The sequence below is a fragment of the Bufo bufo genome, chromosome 8 (genome assembly GCF_905171765.1).
Source record: "Bufo bufo chromosome 8, aBufBuf1.1, whole genome shotgun sequence".
NCBI classification, from domain to species: Eukaryota; Metazoa; Chordata; class Amphibia; order Anura; family Bufonidae; genus Bufo; species Bufo bufo.
In genome coordinates this window covers 110110966-110129295 of record NC_053396.1, presented here as the reverse complement: position 1 = coordinate 110129295, position 18330 = coordinate 110110966, and the positions used below count along the sequence as shown (strand labels likewise).

At 47.3% G+C, this 18330-nt stretch overlaps 1 protein-coding gene across 1 annotated transcript in view; it reads right to left on the bottom strand.

Annotated features, from left to right (window-relative positions):
- Positions 1-12770, bottom strand: part of CUL4B (cullin 4B) — a 64038-nt gene extending 51268 nt beyond the window's left edge. Inside the window, exons 1-3 of the mRNA XM_040404901.1 lie at positions 12632-12770; positions 12042-12419; positions 2089-2204 (exon numbers count right to left, since the gene is read on the bottom strand). Of these exons, the coding sequence (XP_040260835.1) occupies positions 2089-2204; positions 12042-12419; positions 12632-12683 (546 nt within the window). The 5' untranslated portion in view covers positions 12684-12770. The remainder of the gene's footprint in view (positions 1-2088; positions 2205-12041; positions 12420-12631) is intronic.
- Positions 12771-18330: the final 5560 nt, after the last annotated feature.

Below are 18330 nucleotides of genomic sequence, written 5' to 3'. Positions count from 1 at the left end.
GGTAATCAATGACGGGGGGGTAATCAATGACGGGGGGGTAATCAATGACGGGGGGGTAATCAATGACGGGGGGGTAATCAATGACGGGGGGGTAATCAATGACGGGGGGGTAATCAATGACGGGGGGGTAATCAATGACGGGGGGGTAATCAATGACGGGGGGGTAATCAATGACGGGGGGGTAATCAATGACGGGGGGGTAATCAATGACGGGGGGGTAATCAATGACGGGGGGGTAATCAATGACGGGGGGGTAATCAATGACAGGGGGGGTAATCAATGACGGGGGGGTAATCAATGACGGGGGGGTAATCAATGACGGGGGGGTAATCAATGACGGGGGGGTAATCAATGACGGGGGGGTAATCAATGACGGGGGGGTAATCAATGACGGGGGGGTAATCAATGACGGGGGGGTAATCAATGACGGGGGGTAATCAATGACGGGGGGGTTAACAAAGACGGGGGGGTAATCAATGACAGGGGGGTAATCAATGACAGGGGGGTAATCAATGACAGGGGGGTAATCAATGACAGGGGGGTAATCAGAGAGTCTATATGGGGTGATCACCACAGTCATTGATCACACCCCTGTAAGGCTCCATTCAGACGTCCGTATGCGTTTTGCGGATCCGATCCATCTATCAGTGGATCCGTAAAAATCATGCGGACATCTGAATGGAGCTTTACAGGGGGGTGATCAATGACAGGGGGGTAATCAATGACAGGGGGGTGATCAGGGAGTCTATATGGGGTGATCAGGGGTGATCAAGGGTGAATAAGGGGTTAATAAGTGACAGGGGGGGGGTGTAGTGTAGTGGTGCAACATATTACTGAGCTACCTGTGTCCTCTGGTGGTCGATCCAAACAAAGGGGACCACCAGAGGACCAGGTAGCAGGTATATTAGACGCTGTTATCAAAACAGCGTCTAATATACCTGTTAGGGGTTAAAAAAAAAAATCACATCTCCAGCCTGACAGCGAACGATCGCCGCTGGCAGGCTGGAGATCCACTCTTACCTTCCGTTCCTGTGAGCGCGCGCGCCTGTGTGCACGCGTTCACAGGAAATCTCGGCTCGCGCAAGATGACGCATATATGCGTGACTCTGCGCAGGGCTGCCGCCTCCGGAATGCGAATCTGCGTTAGGCGGTCCGGAGGCGGTTAAAGGGGCTGTCTCACTTCAGTAAGTGGCAATTATCATGTAGAGAAAGTTACTACAAGCCAATTACTAATGTATTGTGATTGTCCATATTGCCTCCTTTGCTGGCTGGATTCATTTTTCCATCACATTATACACTGCCCGTTTCCATGATAAATGCCATGTGCTGAAGTGAGACAACCCATTTACCACTCAATTGACAATTTTTTTTTAATTTATTTTTTTAAACACTATACATGGAGCAATGGGGAAAACAGGGACAGCAAGAAACCATCCCTGCCTCTATGGATAGCCCTGCTCTCTCCGACAGCTTCAAGATTAGTGTGAAGCAGCGATCTCTCCTAGGGCGTTTATAAATGCTGTGTAGAGATAGGTGCCGACCATCCGACAAATATAGTCAACAGGTGGTCAGAAAGGAGTTAACAATTCTCGAGTTAAATAACTGAAGTGTTGTAGAAACTGTGGGGTCTAAAATGAAGCACACACACTGTTCCACACGAGGCTCTAGTCTTCAAGTGGTATTCCCACCTTAGAGATTTATGGCATAGCCACAGTAAATGTCAGATAGGTGCAGGACCCACCTCTCTACGAGGTCCCCGAACTCCACAGCTAAGGTAGCCACTGGCCGCAGGATCCAGGAGGAGAATGAGTAGATACGTGGCCACGCAGGTCCATGGCTCTCTATTTTCTTCTATGGGAGTTGAGGAACCCCTGTTTTGGGGTAGGTTTCAGAAGTGGAACTCACATCTACAAGACATTTACGCCACATCGCGTGGATATGCCCCAAGTGTCTAATGTCCAGCTGCCAGACGTAACATTCGTCCACCGGTACAGGAAGCGTCACTAGGTGAAGAGATGCGTATATGGCATTCCCTTCATCTAAAGGTCTTGAGTAGGTACCATATCTATAGTGAACTCATTGACTCACCTGGTATAATTCTTCTAAGTTGTATTTTATTGAAGTGCTATTTTCAATGGCATCAACTGCTTCTTTCAGCTTCTGCCAGGTCTCGTCAGTGTAGTTCTCAGGAAGTTTTGGTTTTTCTGCAAATAGAGACAAAAAATAAATAAATAAAATAAAAAGACATTAGATATTCATATTCAACAGTGGATTTCCTACAATGATGAGGCAAGAACAGCTGTGTACGGACAAGGACAAATGGAGCTTACAAAAATATTAAAGGCAAAGTCTGGCCATTGCTTCAGGTTGAATTTTTCTGTACTTCAATATACATCGGGGGCCACATGACCTCAAGTCACACAGATTACTACACGCGAGATGACAGGCCTGAATCCACCATTATCATAATCGCCCCTCTGAAGAGTTTTCAATACATTACTAACGCGTTTCAGAACCAGTCACATTATGTGCACAGAGGCAAATATATGTAGGCCAAAGCTTTAAAATAACCATAAGGCTTAAAGGGGGTTTCCGCGCTAACAATACCAAACACAAGTATTTGATCATGGGGGGGGGGGGGGGCAGGTATTTGATCACAAGAAGGCAGGTCCCATCATATGGGAGAGGTGCTGCACATGTATGACGACCACTCCCCTCCTTTCTATGGGGCTAGAAGTGAACAGAGCAGTGGTCACACATGTGCACTGACACTTCATTCTCACTTCCGGACCTGCATGTTCATGGTTTTTGGAGGTTCCAGCGGTAGGACCCCCAGCAATCAGATACTTCTTCCTTCTGGATAGGGGATAACCCAGTCAATCCCTGCTCATGTGACAATCAGGAGAGATTGGGGTCAGCTGAAGGACCATTCTCTCATGCGTCTGCCCATCCTCAGGCCGGGGTGGACTGTCTGCTAGGAGACACTGCTGCACTTTCCATCAAATTTGCCAGACAGACAAAAAGGCAGCATGCTAGCTTAGGGGGTAAAATGACAAACACCATGTCGGAAACCAGTGAAACCTACTAAAGCGTACCTAATCTTTCAACAAACTATTCATTAATCAACAGTACAGTATCCATCATGCAATATCATCAGGGAGGCATCTGACTGGCTCCAAATCCGTTGCAAAAATCTGCATTGTGAACATAGCCCAATTGTTCTACTTCCCTGCAGTGCTCCTAGTGGAACTTAAATACACTGCTCAAAAAAATTAAGGGAACACTTAAACAACACAATGTAACTCCAAGTCAATCACACTTCTGTGAAATCAAACTGTCCACTTAGGAAGCAACACTGAGTGACAATCAATTTCACATGCTGTTGTGCAAATGGGATAGACAACAGGTGGAAATTATAGGCAATTAGCAAGACACCCCCAATAAAGGAGTGGTTCCTATGCTTCCTGGCTGATGTTTTGGTCACTTTTGAATGCTGGCCGTGCTTTCACTCTAGTGGTAGCATGAGATGGAGTCTACAACCCACACAAGTGGCTCATGTAGTGCAGCTTATCCAGGATGGCACATCAATGCGAGCTGTGGCAAGAAGGTTTGCTGTGTCTGTCAGCGTAGTGTCCAGAGCATGGAGGCGCTACCAGGAGACAGGCCAGTACATCAGGAGATGTGGAGGAGGCCATAGGAGGGCAACAACCCAGCAGCAGGACCACTACCTCCGCCTTTGTGCAAGGAGGAACAGGAGAAGCACTGCCAGAGCCCTGCAAAATGACCTCCAGCAGGCCACAAATGTGCATGTGTCTGCTCAAACGGTCAGAAACAGACTCCATGAGGGCCCGACGTCCACAGGTGGGGGTTGTGCTTACAGCCCAACACCGTGCAGGACGTTTGGCATTCGCCAGAGAACACCAAGATTGGCAAATTCGCCACTGGCGCCCTGTGCTCTTCACAGATGAAAGCAGGTTCACACTGAGCACATGTGACAGACGTGACAGAGTCTGGAGATGCCGTGGAGAACGTTCTGCTGCCTGCAACATCCTCCAGCATGACCGGTTTGGCATTGGGTCAGTAATGGTGTGGGGTGGCATTTCTTTGGAGGGCCGCACAGCCCTCCATGTGCTCTCCAGAGGTAGCCTGACTGCCATTAGGTACAGAGATGAGATCCTCAGACCACTTGTGAGACCATATGCTGGTGTGGTTGGCCCTGGGTTCCTCCTAATGCAAGACAATGCTAGACCTCATGTGGCTGGAGTGTGTCAGCAGTTCCTGCAAGACGAAGGCATTGATGCTATGGACTGACCCGCCCGTTCCCCAGACCTGAATCCAATTGAGCACATCTGGGACATCATGTCTCGCTCTATCCACCAACGTCACGTTGCACCACAGACTGTCCAGGAGTTGGCAGATGCTTTAGTCCAGGTCTGGGAGGAGATCCCTCAGGAGACCGTCCGCCACCTCATCAGGAGCATGCACAGGCGTTGTAGGGAGGTCATACAGGCACGTGGAGGCCACACACACTACTGAGCCTCATTTTGACTTGTTTAAGGACATTACATCAAAGTTGGATCAGCCTGTAGTGTGTTTTTCCACTTTAATTTTGAGTGCGACTCCAAATCCAGACCTCCATGGGTTGAAAAATTAGATTTCCATTTTTTTATTTTTGTGTGATTTTGTTGTCAGCACATTCAACTATGTAAAGAACAAAGTATTTCAGAAGAATATTTAATTAATTCAGATCTAGGATGTGTTATTTTTGTGTTCCCTTTATTTTTTTGAGCAGTGTAATACCGGAATAACACAACATAGAGCTATAAGGATAGAGGCTCCAGAATGGGTATTACATGGGGGATGCATGAAGCTATTAAAACAGGCATGTCAGGAGCGGTGACAGGTCCTCTTTAACCCCTTAGGGACACAGCCTTATTTCACCTTAAGGACCAGGCCATTTTTTGCAAATCTGACCAGTGTCACTTTAAGTGCTGATAACTTTAAAGAGGACCTTTCACCGATTCTTACCCTATGAACTAACTATACAGATAGGTAGAGCGGCACCCGGGGATCTCCCTGCACTTACTATTATCCCCGGGCGCCGCTCCGTTCTCCTGCTATGCCCTCCGGTATCTCCGTTCCCTAAGTTATGGTAGGCGGAGTCTGCCCTAGCGCTGGCCAATCGCACTGCAGAGCTCACAGCCTGGGAGAAAATAACCTCCCAGGCTGTGAGCTCTGCGCTGCGATTGGCCAGCGCTAGGGCAGACTCCGCCTACCATAACTTAGGGACTGGTATCTCCGCCTACTATAACTTAGTGAGCGGAGATACCGGAGGGCATAGCGGCAGAACGGAGCGGCGCCCGGGGATAATAGTAAGTGCAGGGAGATCCCCGGGTGCCGCTCTACCTATCTGTATAGTTAGTTCATAGGGTAAGAATCGGTGAAAGGTCCTCTTTAAAACGCTTTGACTTATCCAGGCCATTCTGAGATAGTTTTTTCGTCACATATTGTACTTTATGACACTGGTAAAATGAAGTTAAAAAAAATAATTTTTATTTATAAAAAAATACCAAATTTACCAAAAATGTGTAAAAAAATTGCAAATTCCAAGTTTCAATTTCTCTACTTCTATAAATACATAGTAATACCTACAAAAATTGTTATTACTTTACATTCCCCATATGTCTACTTCATGTTTGGATCAATTTGGGAATGATATTTTATTTTTGGGGGATGTTACAAGGCTTAGAAGTTTAGAAGCAAATCTTGAAAAACCCACTTTTTAGGAACCAGTTCAGGTCTGAAGTCACTTTGCGAGGCTTACATAATAGAAACCACCCAAAAATGACCCCATTCTAGAAACTACACCCCTCAAGGTATTCAAAACTGATTTTACAGATTTAATAGAAAATAGAGATGCAATTTAAAAATTTCACTTTTTTGGCAGATTCTCCATTTTAATAATTTTTTCCCAGTTACAAAGCAAGGGTTAACAGCCAAACAAAACTCAATATTTATGGCCCTGATTCTGTATTTTACAGAAACACCCCATATGTGGTCGTAAACCGCTGTACGGGCACACAGCAGGGTGCAGAAGGAAAGGAATGCCATACGGTTTTGGAAGGCAGATTTTGCTGTACCGTTTTTTTGGACACCATGTCCCATTTGAAGCCCCCCTGATGCACCCCTAGAGTAGAAACTCCAAAAAAGTGACCCCATTTTAGAAACTACATTCATCTGACAGGTTAGATCATGTGATATTTTTATAGACCAGGTTGTCACGGATGCGACGATACCTAATATGTATACTATTTTTTTATTTATGCAAGTTTTACACAAGGATTTAATTTTTGAAACAAAAACAAAAAAAAATCATGTTTTAGTGTCTCCATATTCTGAGAGCCATAGTTTTTTCAGTTTTTGGGCGATTATCTTAGGTAGGGTCTCATTTTTTGCGGGATGAGGTGACTGTTTGATTGGTACTATTTTGCCATACATACGACTTTTTTGATCACTTTTATTACCTTTTTTGGGAAGTAAGGTGGGCAAAATTTCAATTTCATCATAGTTTTTTATTTTTATGGCGTTCACCGTTCAGGTAAAGTAACATGACCGTTTTATAGATCAGGTCGTTATGGACGCGGTGATATCAAACATGTGTAGGGAATTTTATTTTTTTCATTTTTAAAATCAGTGATAAATGTGTTTTTTGATTTTTACTTTTTTTCACTTTTTTTTGACCCAGACCCACTTGGTTCTTGAAGATCCAGTGGGTCTGATGTCTGTATAATACAGTACAGTACACTATATAGTGTACTGTATTTTCACTTTACAAAGTCTGATTAGACTTCTGCCTTTAGCAGAAGTCTAATCAGCACCATGGACAGCCTCTTATCAGTACCATGTGAAGGCGTCCGGTTGCCATGGTACCTATCACTCGCTGCCACAGCAGGGTAGTGGGTGATGGGGAGGGAGGGGGGCCCCCTCCCTCTCCCACCGGGGGCTGTAAAGGCACAGCAGCCCCCGATGGGAGAGGGAGGGAGCTCCCTCCCTCTTAACCTTTTCCATACAGCGGTCCCTACGGACCGCGGCATGGAAGGGGTTAAACACATGGCATCTGTGCCAGCACAGATGTCATGCGTTTCGAGCAGAGTGTCAGCAATGTGCTGACACTCTGCAAACCGCTCGGCCATTCTGAGAGAGGGGGCAGGCGGATGATCGCATGCCTGCCCTCCCCCCCAAGCCCCGCCGCGCCCGCCGGAAGATAACAAAGAGGGCAGCAGGAAGGGGGGGGGGTTTAAACATTCAAATTAAGCTTATTTGAAGTTTCTGATTTGACCTGCGGTTTGCTGCGATCGCCGACCTGCTTCCTTTGCTGGCTAGACTCATTTTTCCATCACATTATGCACTGCTCGTTTCCATGTTTATGACTAGGGTTGTCACGATACCAAAATTTTGATTCAATTTCGATATCATAAACAAGTATAGCGATACTACACAAATTTTTTTTAAAAAACACACAAAAAAAATAGAATGGAACGTCTGGCCCATAATAGAACAGTCCTATTCTATTTTTTGGGGGGACAAGGCGACTAAAAAATTTTTTTGTCCTTTTCTACCCAGGCGATACGTGATATGTTTAGTTATTTTTTATATAAAATTGGGAAAGAGGGCGATTTAAACTTAATATTTTGGTTTGTTTTTTTTACTTTTTATTTAAAGAGGACCTTTCACTAGAATAAAACATCTAAACTAACTATACAGGCATGGAGAGCGGCGCCCAGGGATCTCCCTGCACTTACTGTTATACCTGGGCGCCGCTCCGTTCTCCCGTTATAGCCTCCGGTATCTTCATAGTTAGGCTCCACCCAGGGGAACCTGCCGGCGTCTCTTTCTCCTATGCTGTAGCGCTGGCCAATCGCAGCGCTCAGCTCATAGCCTGAGAGCCTTTTTTTTCTCTCAGGCTATGAGCTGAGCGCTGCGATTGGCCAGCGCTACAGCCTGAGAGAAAGACGCCGTCAGGTTCCCCTGGGTGGAGCCTAACTATGAAGATACCGGAGGCTATACTGGGCGAACGGTGCGGCGCCCGGGGATAACAGTATGTGCAGGGAGATCCCTGGGCGCCGCTCTCCATGTCTGTATAGTTAGTTTAGATGTTTTATTCCAGTGAAAGGTCCTCTTTAATAACCATTAGCCCTTAGGGGCTAGAACCTGGGATCTTTTAATCCTTGTCACCCTGTTAGAGCTCTATTAGGGTCCATTCACATGTCTGTAAGTGTTTTGCGGATCCACAAAACACGGACACCAGCAATGTGCGTTCCGCATTTTGCGGACCGCACATCGCCGGCACTTAATAGAAAATGCATATTCTTGTCCACAATTGCGGACAAGAATAGGACATGTTCTGTTTTGTTTTTTCAGGAACGGAATTGCGGACCCAGAAGTACGGATGCGCAATTCCGGATCTGGGCAGCACATCGTGCAGCCCCATAGAAATGAATGGGTCTGCAATTCCATTCTGCAAAATGCAGAACAGAATTGCGGACGTGAGAATGGACCCTTAGGGTGAATAGGACTTCACACTTTCCCTGCTGCCCTGTGCATAGTGCAAACAGCAGCAGGGAACTTGCCAGGGCTTCAGTAGTGTCCTGGCTGCCATGGTAACCGATCGGAGCCCCAGGATTACACTGCTGGGGTTGCAATCAGAAGCTAGCACTGCACCACCAATGAAGAGGAGGGGACCCTGTGGCCACTGCCACCAATGACCAATACTAAGGGGGCGCACTGCACCAGAATCACATACCCGGTACCCAACCTCTATGACGGAGAGCTGCGATCTGCGGCACCTGAGGGGTTAAATGCCGCTGATCGCAGCTCCCAGTCATAGAGGTCGGGCGCAGGCTATGTGATTCTGCCACTGGCACCAGCCACCTGTTTTTGTATTAATGGTTTAGTTCATCATTGGTGGCGCAGTAGCCACAGACCCTCCTCCGCCCCTCTCTCTTCTCATTGGTGGCAGCGGCACGGGGGGGTGGGAGTGACTCCTCCTCCCCTGTGCTGCTGAGGGAACATGTCGCGCACTGAGAACAGTGCGCGACATGATCTCTGATACTAGGCTGCGCTATCGGTAAAAGGCAAATCCCGGTATTGAATTGATCCGGTTACAAAAGTATCAATAATTCGATAACCGATGCAACCACTCTGTAATCCAGGCCGGAGCTTTTTCCTTTAGTGTGCAAGCATGGCCACCAATGCTTAACTGAAGGGTACCCATGGAAATGAGCAGTGTATAATGTGATAGAAAAATTAATCCAGCCAGAAAAGGAGGCAATATGGACAATCACAATACATTAGTAAGTGCCTTGTATTAACTTTCTCTACATAATAAATGCGATTTGCTGAAGTGACAACCCCTTTAAGGCAGTATTACAGCCCAATGTGGCAGGCGATTGTTGGGAGGGCAGCATTCCATCCCGGGAATTTCCTGCTCGCTGGTGGAGACTGCTGCTATTACATGCAGCGATCTCCTCTGCAGCATGTAGAGGAGCGATCACTATGCCTTTGCTCGTCCACATGCTGCATAGTGGTTTCTGGCGGCAGATCGCTATTAGACACCACGATCCGCTGCCTGCAAACAATAGTATTTTTAGCATGTCAAAAGATTTGGATTACCCGAAGAATGAGCGTTTGCTTGTTCATCGGGCAATCGGCAGTACACTGCAAGACAATCGCTAAGGAGCATTCATACGACGAACACTAGTTAGCGATCATCTGCTGAAAAATCGGCAGGTGTAATACAGGCTTTACACCGACGGCCTGTCCATATCTGACACACCACACCCATGCTGGTAAGCTGCTTTAAAGTAAAGCTGGCAATACATTTGAGATGATCGGCTGGGATTGTTCGTACGATCGATCCCACCAACTAAACTGGGCACCCAGGGAGTTGTTTTTTTTTTTAGAAAAACTGACTTCCTGGTACTTGAGCACAATGGAAAATGATCGGCTAAATTGGGCTAATCACGCCATTAACATCCAGAGTCTGCAAATAAACGGCTGAAATTTTGCGGCATGGCGGATTACATTCTCGTCAGACAAGAGTCTTCCGTTACGAACAATCATTCATGCTAGTTCTTCAAACGACACTTGGACAGAATGGCCAACATTAGCCAATTTTAATCTCATGTGTATGGGCTTCTTAACTCCAGTGCTGGAAAAAGGCACCAGAACTACATACAGTGCTGCCCATAATTTTTCATACCCCTGGCAAATTTTGACTTAAAGTTACTTTTATTCAACCAACAAGTAATTTTTTGATGGGAAATGACATAGGTGTCTCCCAAAAGATAATAAGACGATGTACAAGAGGCATTATTGTGGGAAAAAAACATTTCTCATCTTTTATTTACATTTGAGCAAAAAGTGTCCAGTCCAAAATTATTCATACCCTTCTCAATAATCAATAGAAAAGCCTTTATTGGCTATTACAGCAATCAAACGCTTCCTATAATTGCAGACCAGCTTTTTGCATGTCTCCACGGGTATTTTTGCCCATTCATCTTTAGCAATGATCTCCAAATCTTTCAGGTTGGAGGGTCTTCTTGCCATCACCCTGATCTTTAGCTCCCTCCACAGATTCTCAATTGGATTCCAGTCTGGACTCTGGCTGGGCCACTCCAAAACGTTAATGTTGTTGTCTGCTAACCATTTCTTCACCACTTTTGCTGTGTGTTTTAGGTCATTGTCATGCTGAAATGTCCACTGGTGCCCAAGGCCAAGTTTCTCTGCAGACTGCCTGATGTTGTCGTTGAGAATCCTCATGTATTGCTCTTTTTTCATGGTGCCGTTTACTGTGATTAGGTTCCCTGGTCCATTGGCTGAACCCCCCCCCCCCCCCGCAAAGAATTAGGTTCCCACCGCCATGTTTGACAGTGGGGATGGCGTTCTTAGGGTTGAAGGCTTCTCTTTTTTTACGCCAAATTTAGGAAACATCATTGTAACCAAACAATTCAATTTATGTTTCATCTGACCATAACACAGAAGACCAGAAGTCTTCTTCTTTGTCCAGATGAGGTTTTGCAAAGGCCAAGCGAGCTTTTGTGTGCCTTATCCGGAGAAGTGGAACCCAGCAGTGTGCAGTGTTCGTTGGATTGTCTGCCTTGAGACATTGCCACCAGCAGAGCCCAGATTCACCAGGATGGCCTTGGTGGTGATCCTTGGATTCTTTTTCACCTCTCTATCCTCCTGGCCAGCACAGGTGACACTTTTGGCTTCCGACCACGTCCTCTGAGATTTTCCACAGTGCGGAACATCTTGTATTTTTTGCTCAAATGTAAATAGAAGCTGAGAAATGTTTTTTTCCCCACAATAATTCCTCTTGTACATCGTCTTATTATCTTTTGGGAGACACCTATGTCATTTCCCGTCAAAAAATTACTTGCTGGTTGAATAAAAGTAACTTTAAGTCAAAATTTGCCAGGGGTATGAATAATTATGGGCAGCACTGTAGCATCTAGGAAACGCTTCCACACATCAGTGTTTGGTCAGTGATTGTGAGCCAGAACCAGGTGCAGGTTTTGGCTCACAATCACTGATCGTGGACGGTGCTGCTGAGGTCCAGCGCTGGAGCTTCTCCCAGACAGCGGACCACCAGGTGTGCGGGATGTCAGACCCCTGCTGGGTATGGATGGCCCATCAATAGGAAAATCTCTATATGACGTAGAAAACATTTATTGTTCCATCCAAAAGCTAAGGTCGAGTTCACACTTCAATGATTTCCACCACTGGTTTTGGCTCACAATAACTGAGGTGTGAACTCGGCCTTAGCTGTTGAAGGTATATCTGTCAAGCTTGTTGGTCGTTTCCAGTAACAACCAGCAGAATTACGAGTGCAGCTCTGAACTGAAATTCTGCCTGTAACGTAGGACCAGTCAATGACACGTAATGCAATGAATTTGCGGTTACTCAAAAACCATCCCTCTAATGAGGGGCCCCACAAAGTGCGCCGATTCCCAGGCAGGACGCCAGGGGCCACGTGTTACCTTTAAAGTTCTTGATGACTAACTTCTTGGCTGAGCCAGGCTTGGTGTTGGCAAAGCTGGAGACAGGAGAGGCTTTGGTGAGCCCGTTGGCATGATGCCCCGCGGCCACTGGAGAGATGAGCATACTTTTACTCCTCAGGGGCTGGGGCGTAGAGGAGGAGGAGGGGGACTCCTCAGCCATCTTTACATCGAGTCCTAGAAAGTCCAGAGTGTCCTCAAACCTCAGCTTCTTCTGGATGTGGTTGGAGCTCTTGGGTGGGGAGATGGGGTCGAAGTCGTCCTTGTCGGCGACGCTACTGCTGCTGTTGGCGAGCTTCCTCTTCTTGCTGGTTCCCTCTGCCTTGACCTCCTGGCTGGGAGGGTTGGGGGACGATAAACCTGTGGGGAACATGAACACAGCAGACATAGAAGAGCTGCAGCAATGGCTCCCGCCCCGAGCTCCGGAGACTCCACTTTCTGCTTGTTTATTGTCAGAAGAAAAGGCACCAAAGATGGCCTCACTTCCTCTCTCAAGGCATCTCGGGTAGAGCGGCCTGAAGACACTACCGGCGCCCACCTCCTCCCCCCAACCACCCGGTGACATAACCTACCGGAAGGGCTGGCGGCGAGGTCTTTCATAATGCCCGACCGTGCGGGCCTCATCCGTCGCCTGGCCCTCGCCGAGCTGCCGATCTGATTGGTCCAGGCGGGGAGTTGGAGAACTGGGAGGGAGAGAGCAGGGACACTAGCGAACGGGGGAAGGGGCGGGGCCGTGGCTGATGACGTCACATTGGTGGAGCCACGTGACGTGAGATCATCAGCGTGCTGCAAAGCTTCTCCTGTCAGCCGGCGAGTGCACACTGGCTGCGGCTTTCTCGGAAAGACGCAGAATGTGTCACGTGGCTTATGTGAAACATTCCATAATACACAATAAACATGTATAGAGCTCCAGTATCTCATCTGTCCTTCATCGTTCAGGTCTCGTCTGTGCTAACAGAGAGGTGTACTACATGTCATCCACTACCTAGACATCCCAACCTGCAAAAACTCATTTCAGGGAGTTTTTTTTTTTTCTCACGAACTTTTTATTACATTTTCCAAACATATGCAGAATCTGCACACTTTGCTCTATGGTGTGGAGGACTGGGCTCATCACCCTGCCCCAAATTATCATATTTATGTATATGATTAAAGGGATTCTGTCACCACCTATAAGCCCTGTGAGCTAAACATATGCTCATGTCCAGGGTAGCATTCTGATTTCTAAGGTGGCCTTATAAAAGATATTTGTGGCTTTATTCTGCGGAAAAACAGGTTTTACTAACCTGTCAATCATTGAATTAAGGTGCCCAAGCAGGGGAGGTCTGTGGATGCATGGTGCCCGGCCGCACGCATCGCCGTTCATGCCCAGCGCCGCCTTCTACTCCTCAGTGCCGCCTCTCCCTCCCTCCCCCTCCTCCCGCTTTGAGATCCCGCGCCTGCACACAGGCTCAGCCTGATGCGCCGTTGCGGACTGCTGGCATCGGCTTCTTCTTGCACTGTGCGCACGCGCTGTGAAGGGGACACTGCTACAGGGTGCCGGAAAGGTTTACTGCGAGTAAACTAGAGATGGGAAGTTCGGATCTTTCAAATGAACCGATTCATGAATCGAATCTTCGGTTCACTCGCTGAGCTGACAAGAAGCAAGTGAACCGAAGCTTAGGTTGCGCAATGCGCATGCGCGGATGCTTCGATTCACTTGCTGACTCGCTGAGTCGGCTCTTGGTCTGAGTCAGGAAGGTTATTCTTTAAAACCCTGTGTGTAATTATCTACCCCACTGTAGGTAAAAAACAAGCATCCAGGGGGGTGAATTTAACACTGGGGTAAATAATATAATTAAAATGGAGGGTTAAATGTGTAAATGTATTTAAAGGGAACCTGTCACCATGATTTTGCGCATAGAGCTGGGGACATGGGCTGCTAGATGGCCACTAGCTCATCTGCAGTACCCAGGTCCCATAGCTCTCCGCGCTTTTATTGTGTTAAAAAACAGTTTTGAGTGATATGCAAATTACCTGATATGAGTCCTGTAGCCGGAGATGAGTCAAGCGTCAAGGAGCCCAGCACCGCCCCGCGTCCTCCGATTCTCCTCCTTGCTGGCTGACGTCACAGAGCTGGAGCGCCGAAATCTCGCGATGCGCGAGCTAGCGCATGCGTAGTTCGTTCCCTGTGCTGATGCCAGCACAGGGAATGAACATGATGCCGACACTGCGCATGTGCTAGCTCGCGCATCGCGAGATTTCGGCACTCCAGCTCTGTGACGTCAGCCGGCAAGGAGGAGAATCGGAGGACGCGGGGCGGTGCTGGGCTCCTTGACGCTTGACTCATCTCCGGCTACAGGACTAATATCAGGTAAGGCTACTTTCACACCTGCGTTCAGGTGTCCGCTCGTGCGCTCAGTTTGAAGGGGCTCACGAGCGGTCCTGAACGCAGCCGCCCGGCCGCAATGCATTCTCAATGGAGGCGGATCCACTGAGAATGCATCCGCCTGCCAGCGCTCAGCCTCCGCTCCGCTCAGTGAGCGGACACCTGAACGCTGCTTGCAGCGTTCGGGTGTCCGCCTGGCCGTGCGGAGGCGAGCGGATCCATCCACACTTACAATGTAAGTCAATGGGGACGGATCCGCTTGAAGATGACACCAAATGGCTCAATCTTCAAGCGGATCTGTTCCCCATTGACTTACAATGTAAAGTCTGAACGGATCCGCTCAGGCTACTTTCATACTTAGAAAATTTTCTAAGTTTTAATGCAGACGGATCCGTTCTGAACGGATGCGAACGTCTGCATTATCGGAGCGGATCCGTCTGATGAAACATCAGACGGATCCGCTCCGAACGCTAGTGTGAAAGTAGCCTAATTTGCATATCACTCAAAACGTTTTTTTAACACAATAAAAGCACACAGAGCTATGGGACCTGGGTACTGCAGATGTGCTAGTGGCCATCTAGCAGCCCATGTCCCCAGCTCTATGCGCAAAATCATGGTGACAGGTTCTCTTTAAAAAAAATGCATCTCTCTCAATAGTTATATAGCTACTGAATGAGACAGAAGGAGGGATGCCTTTAACATATATATCTCCTTGAGAAGCCAATTTGACCCTGAAGGGTTAATTCAACCTGTGTACTAAACTCTGTCCTGTCACTTCTCTTATCTCTCTGCTCTGCTATCTGACTGAGATAAACCTTTCCGGGAGATATTGTCTCACATTGTCAGGGAGCCGCTATTAGCGGGAGACTCCCTGAACCTCCGGGAGACTTGAGATCCCTGCACTACCTACCTCCTATTTGGGAGGGTGTCATTTATCGCATATACGCATACAGCTCTGTTCATATTGTCAAAATCCACCGCATATTCCGTGGCAGAAGCTGCCTCAGTTTTAATGCTTGGGATCCGCAGACTCCCGTCCAGGTTTCCCGGGGTGTCGAACCCCACGCAATTTGAACTAGAATTTGTGGAGAAAAATTCGCTGTGTGAACATACCCCAGCGGTCAGCAACTTTTAGCACTTCAGCTTGTGTGAAACTACAACTCCCAGCATGCACATCTGTTTGGCTGTCCTTGTAACTCCTGTAGAAGTGAGCAGAGCATTCTGGGAGCTGTAGTTTCAGAGGTTGCTGATTGCTGGGGAAAGGCAGCAAAAATCTGCATAGGATATTCCTCCCTGTGAGCGAATCGGATGCCACATCCAAAGTAGGGATCGACCGATATAGATTTTTTAGGGCCGATACCGATAATTTGTGAACTTTCAGGCTGATAGCTGATAATTTATACCGATATTCTGTGAATTCTCATTTTTGAAAAAAAAAATTCCTACACAAATCTGCTGAAAGTGAATATGTTTATTGTTAACGTGTAGTTTTTTTTTTATCTTTCTTTTTCATTTATACTTAATATTTTGGTGTTTGTTTTTTTTTTTACAAACTTTTAGCCCCCTTGCGGACTAGAGCCCTTGTCCTATTCACCCTGATAGATTACCATGGCAGCCAGGGCTTCAGTAGGGTCCTGGCTGCCATGGTAACCGATCAGAGCCCCAGGCTTACACTGCTGGGGCTCCGATCGGAGGAGGAGGGGACCCTGTGGCCACTGCCACCAATGATTAATACTGGGGGGGCGCACTGCGCCACCAATGTTTTTAATACTGGGATGGGGGGTGCACTGCACCACCAATGATTAATACTGGGGGGTTGGGGGGGCGCACTGCGCCACCAATGAAGAGAAATCTCTCATTCATTCATATACAGGAGGCGGGAGCTGGCTGCAGAATCACATAGCCGGCTCCCGACCTCTATGAGCGGTAGCTGCGATCCGTGGCACCTGAGGGGTTAACTACCGGGGATCACAGCTACCGCTCATAGAGGTCGGGAGCCGGCTATGTGATTCTGCAGCCAGCTCCCGCCTCCTGTATATGAATTAATGAAAGACTCATCTTCATTGGTGGCGCAGCGGCCACAGCCCCTCCCCTCCTCTTGTCCTCTCTCCTCTCATTGGCGGCAGCAGCAGCGCAGCACAGGGGGAGGGAGACACTGCTTCCTTCTCCTCTGTGCTGCTGAGGGAACACGGAGAGCGCTGAGAGCAGCGCGTTCTGTGTTCCCAATACGTTATCGGAATATCGGCAAAATAGATACCGATAACGGTCAAAAATCCTGAATATCGGTAAAACCGATAATCGGTCGATCCCTAATCCAAAGTCACCTCGCTTAAGAATTCGTTCTAAGGGCTCATGAAACGACGGTGTGCTGGGGACCGCAAATTGCACAGGCACCGACCGTGGGGCAGCCGCATGCGGATTTCGGACCCATTCACTTGAATGGGATCCGCATCCGCCGGTCCGCACTGCAACAAAGTAGAGCATGCAGTACTTTTTTGTGGTGCGGAGGCACGGCCAGAAACACCACGGAAAGGTTCTGATCCGTGCTTCTGCACCGCATCTCTGGATTTGCGGACCCATTCAAGTGAATATGTCTACATCTGTGATGCGGGGTGCACACGGCCGGTGCCCCTTGTATGCGGGCTCGCCATAGGCGGGCCAACAGCCATGTGCATGAGCCCTAATACTGTACGGAGATCCTTCTCTGTACAGTATTACAATGTATTGGCTCCGATGAGACGAAGTTATTTCTTAGCCAAGTCTTGCGAGACTTCGTATAATAACTTCGGGAATTCAATTTTTACTGTAAAAACATAGGAACTGAAGTCGGTTCATATATCTGCCCCTCTGTATATTTAGCCCACTGCCTGATGTGTGTATTGGGCCCCATTATCAACCAATCAGATCTCAGCTTTAACCCCTTTGGAACCTTACGATTATCTTTTTTTTTGCGTTTGCGTTTTTTACTCCCTGCCTTCCTGGAGCCATAACTTTTTTATTTTTCAGTTCACAAAGCCATATGAGGGCTTGTTCTGTTTGTACTTTCTAATGGCTTCATTTAATGTTGCACACAATGTAGTGGGGAACTAGGGGGAAAAAAATTACAAATGGGGTGGGATTGGGAAAAAAACACGATTCCTCCACAGTTTTATGGGTTTTACCTCCATGACGTTCCCTACACTCTCCAGGTCAGTGCATTCACAACAATACCTCATTTATATAGTTTTTCTTGTGTTTTAAATACTGAAAAAATAAAAACCTTTGGAAAAAATTTATTTTTTATTTTCAAAATCGCCATAGTCTGATCTCCATAACTTTTTTACATTTATGTCTCCAGAGCTGTGTGGGGGCTCATTTTTTGCTGGATGATCTGTACTTTTTATTGATGATATTGATACTTGATACCACTGATATTTTGGAGTGCATGTGCCTTTTTTATTACTTTGTATTAAATTTTTTGGGAGGTGGAGCGATGAAAGAAACAGTAAATCGGCTACTTTGATTTTTTTTTTCTGTTACAGTGTTTACCATACGGGATAAACACATTTATATTTTAATAGTTTGGGCATTTTGGGACGTAGCAGTGCAAATGTTCTTTACCTTTTTTTTTGTTTACTTTTATTTTGGGGAAAGGGGGTTATTTTAAAAGGGTTTTCCAAGATTTAAATACTGATGACCTCTGGTTAGGTCATCAGTATCTGATCGGTGAGTGTCCGATCAGCTGTTTGAGAAGGCATCAGTGCTCCTGTGAGTGCCGCGGCCCTCTCCGTGCTCGCCCAGCACACTGCCATACACTGTATGGTGGCTGTGCTTGGTATTGCACCCAGCCCCATTCACTTCTATGGGGCTGAGCTGCGCCTGGGCCATGTGACCGATGAAAATGATGTCACTGGCTTAGGAAAT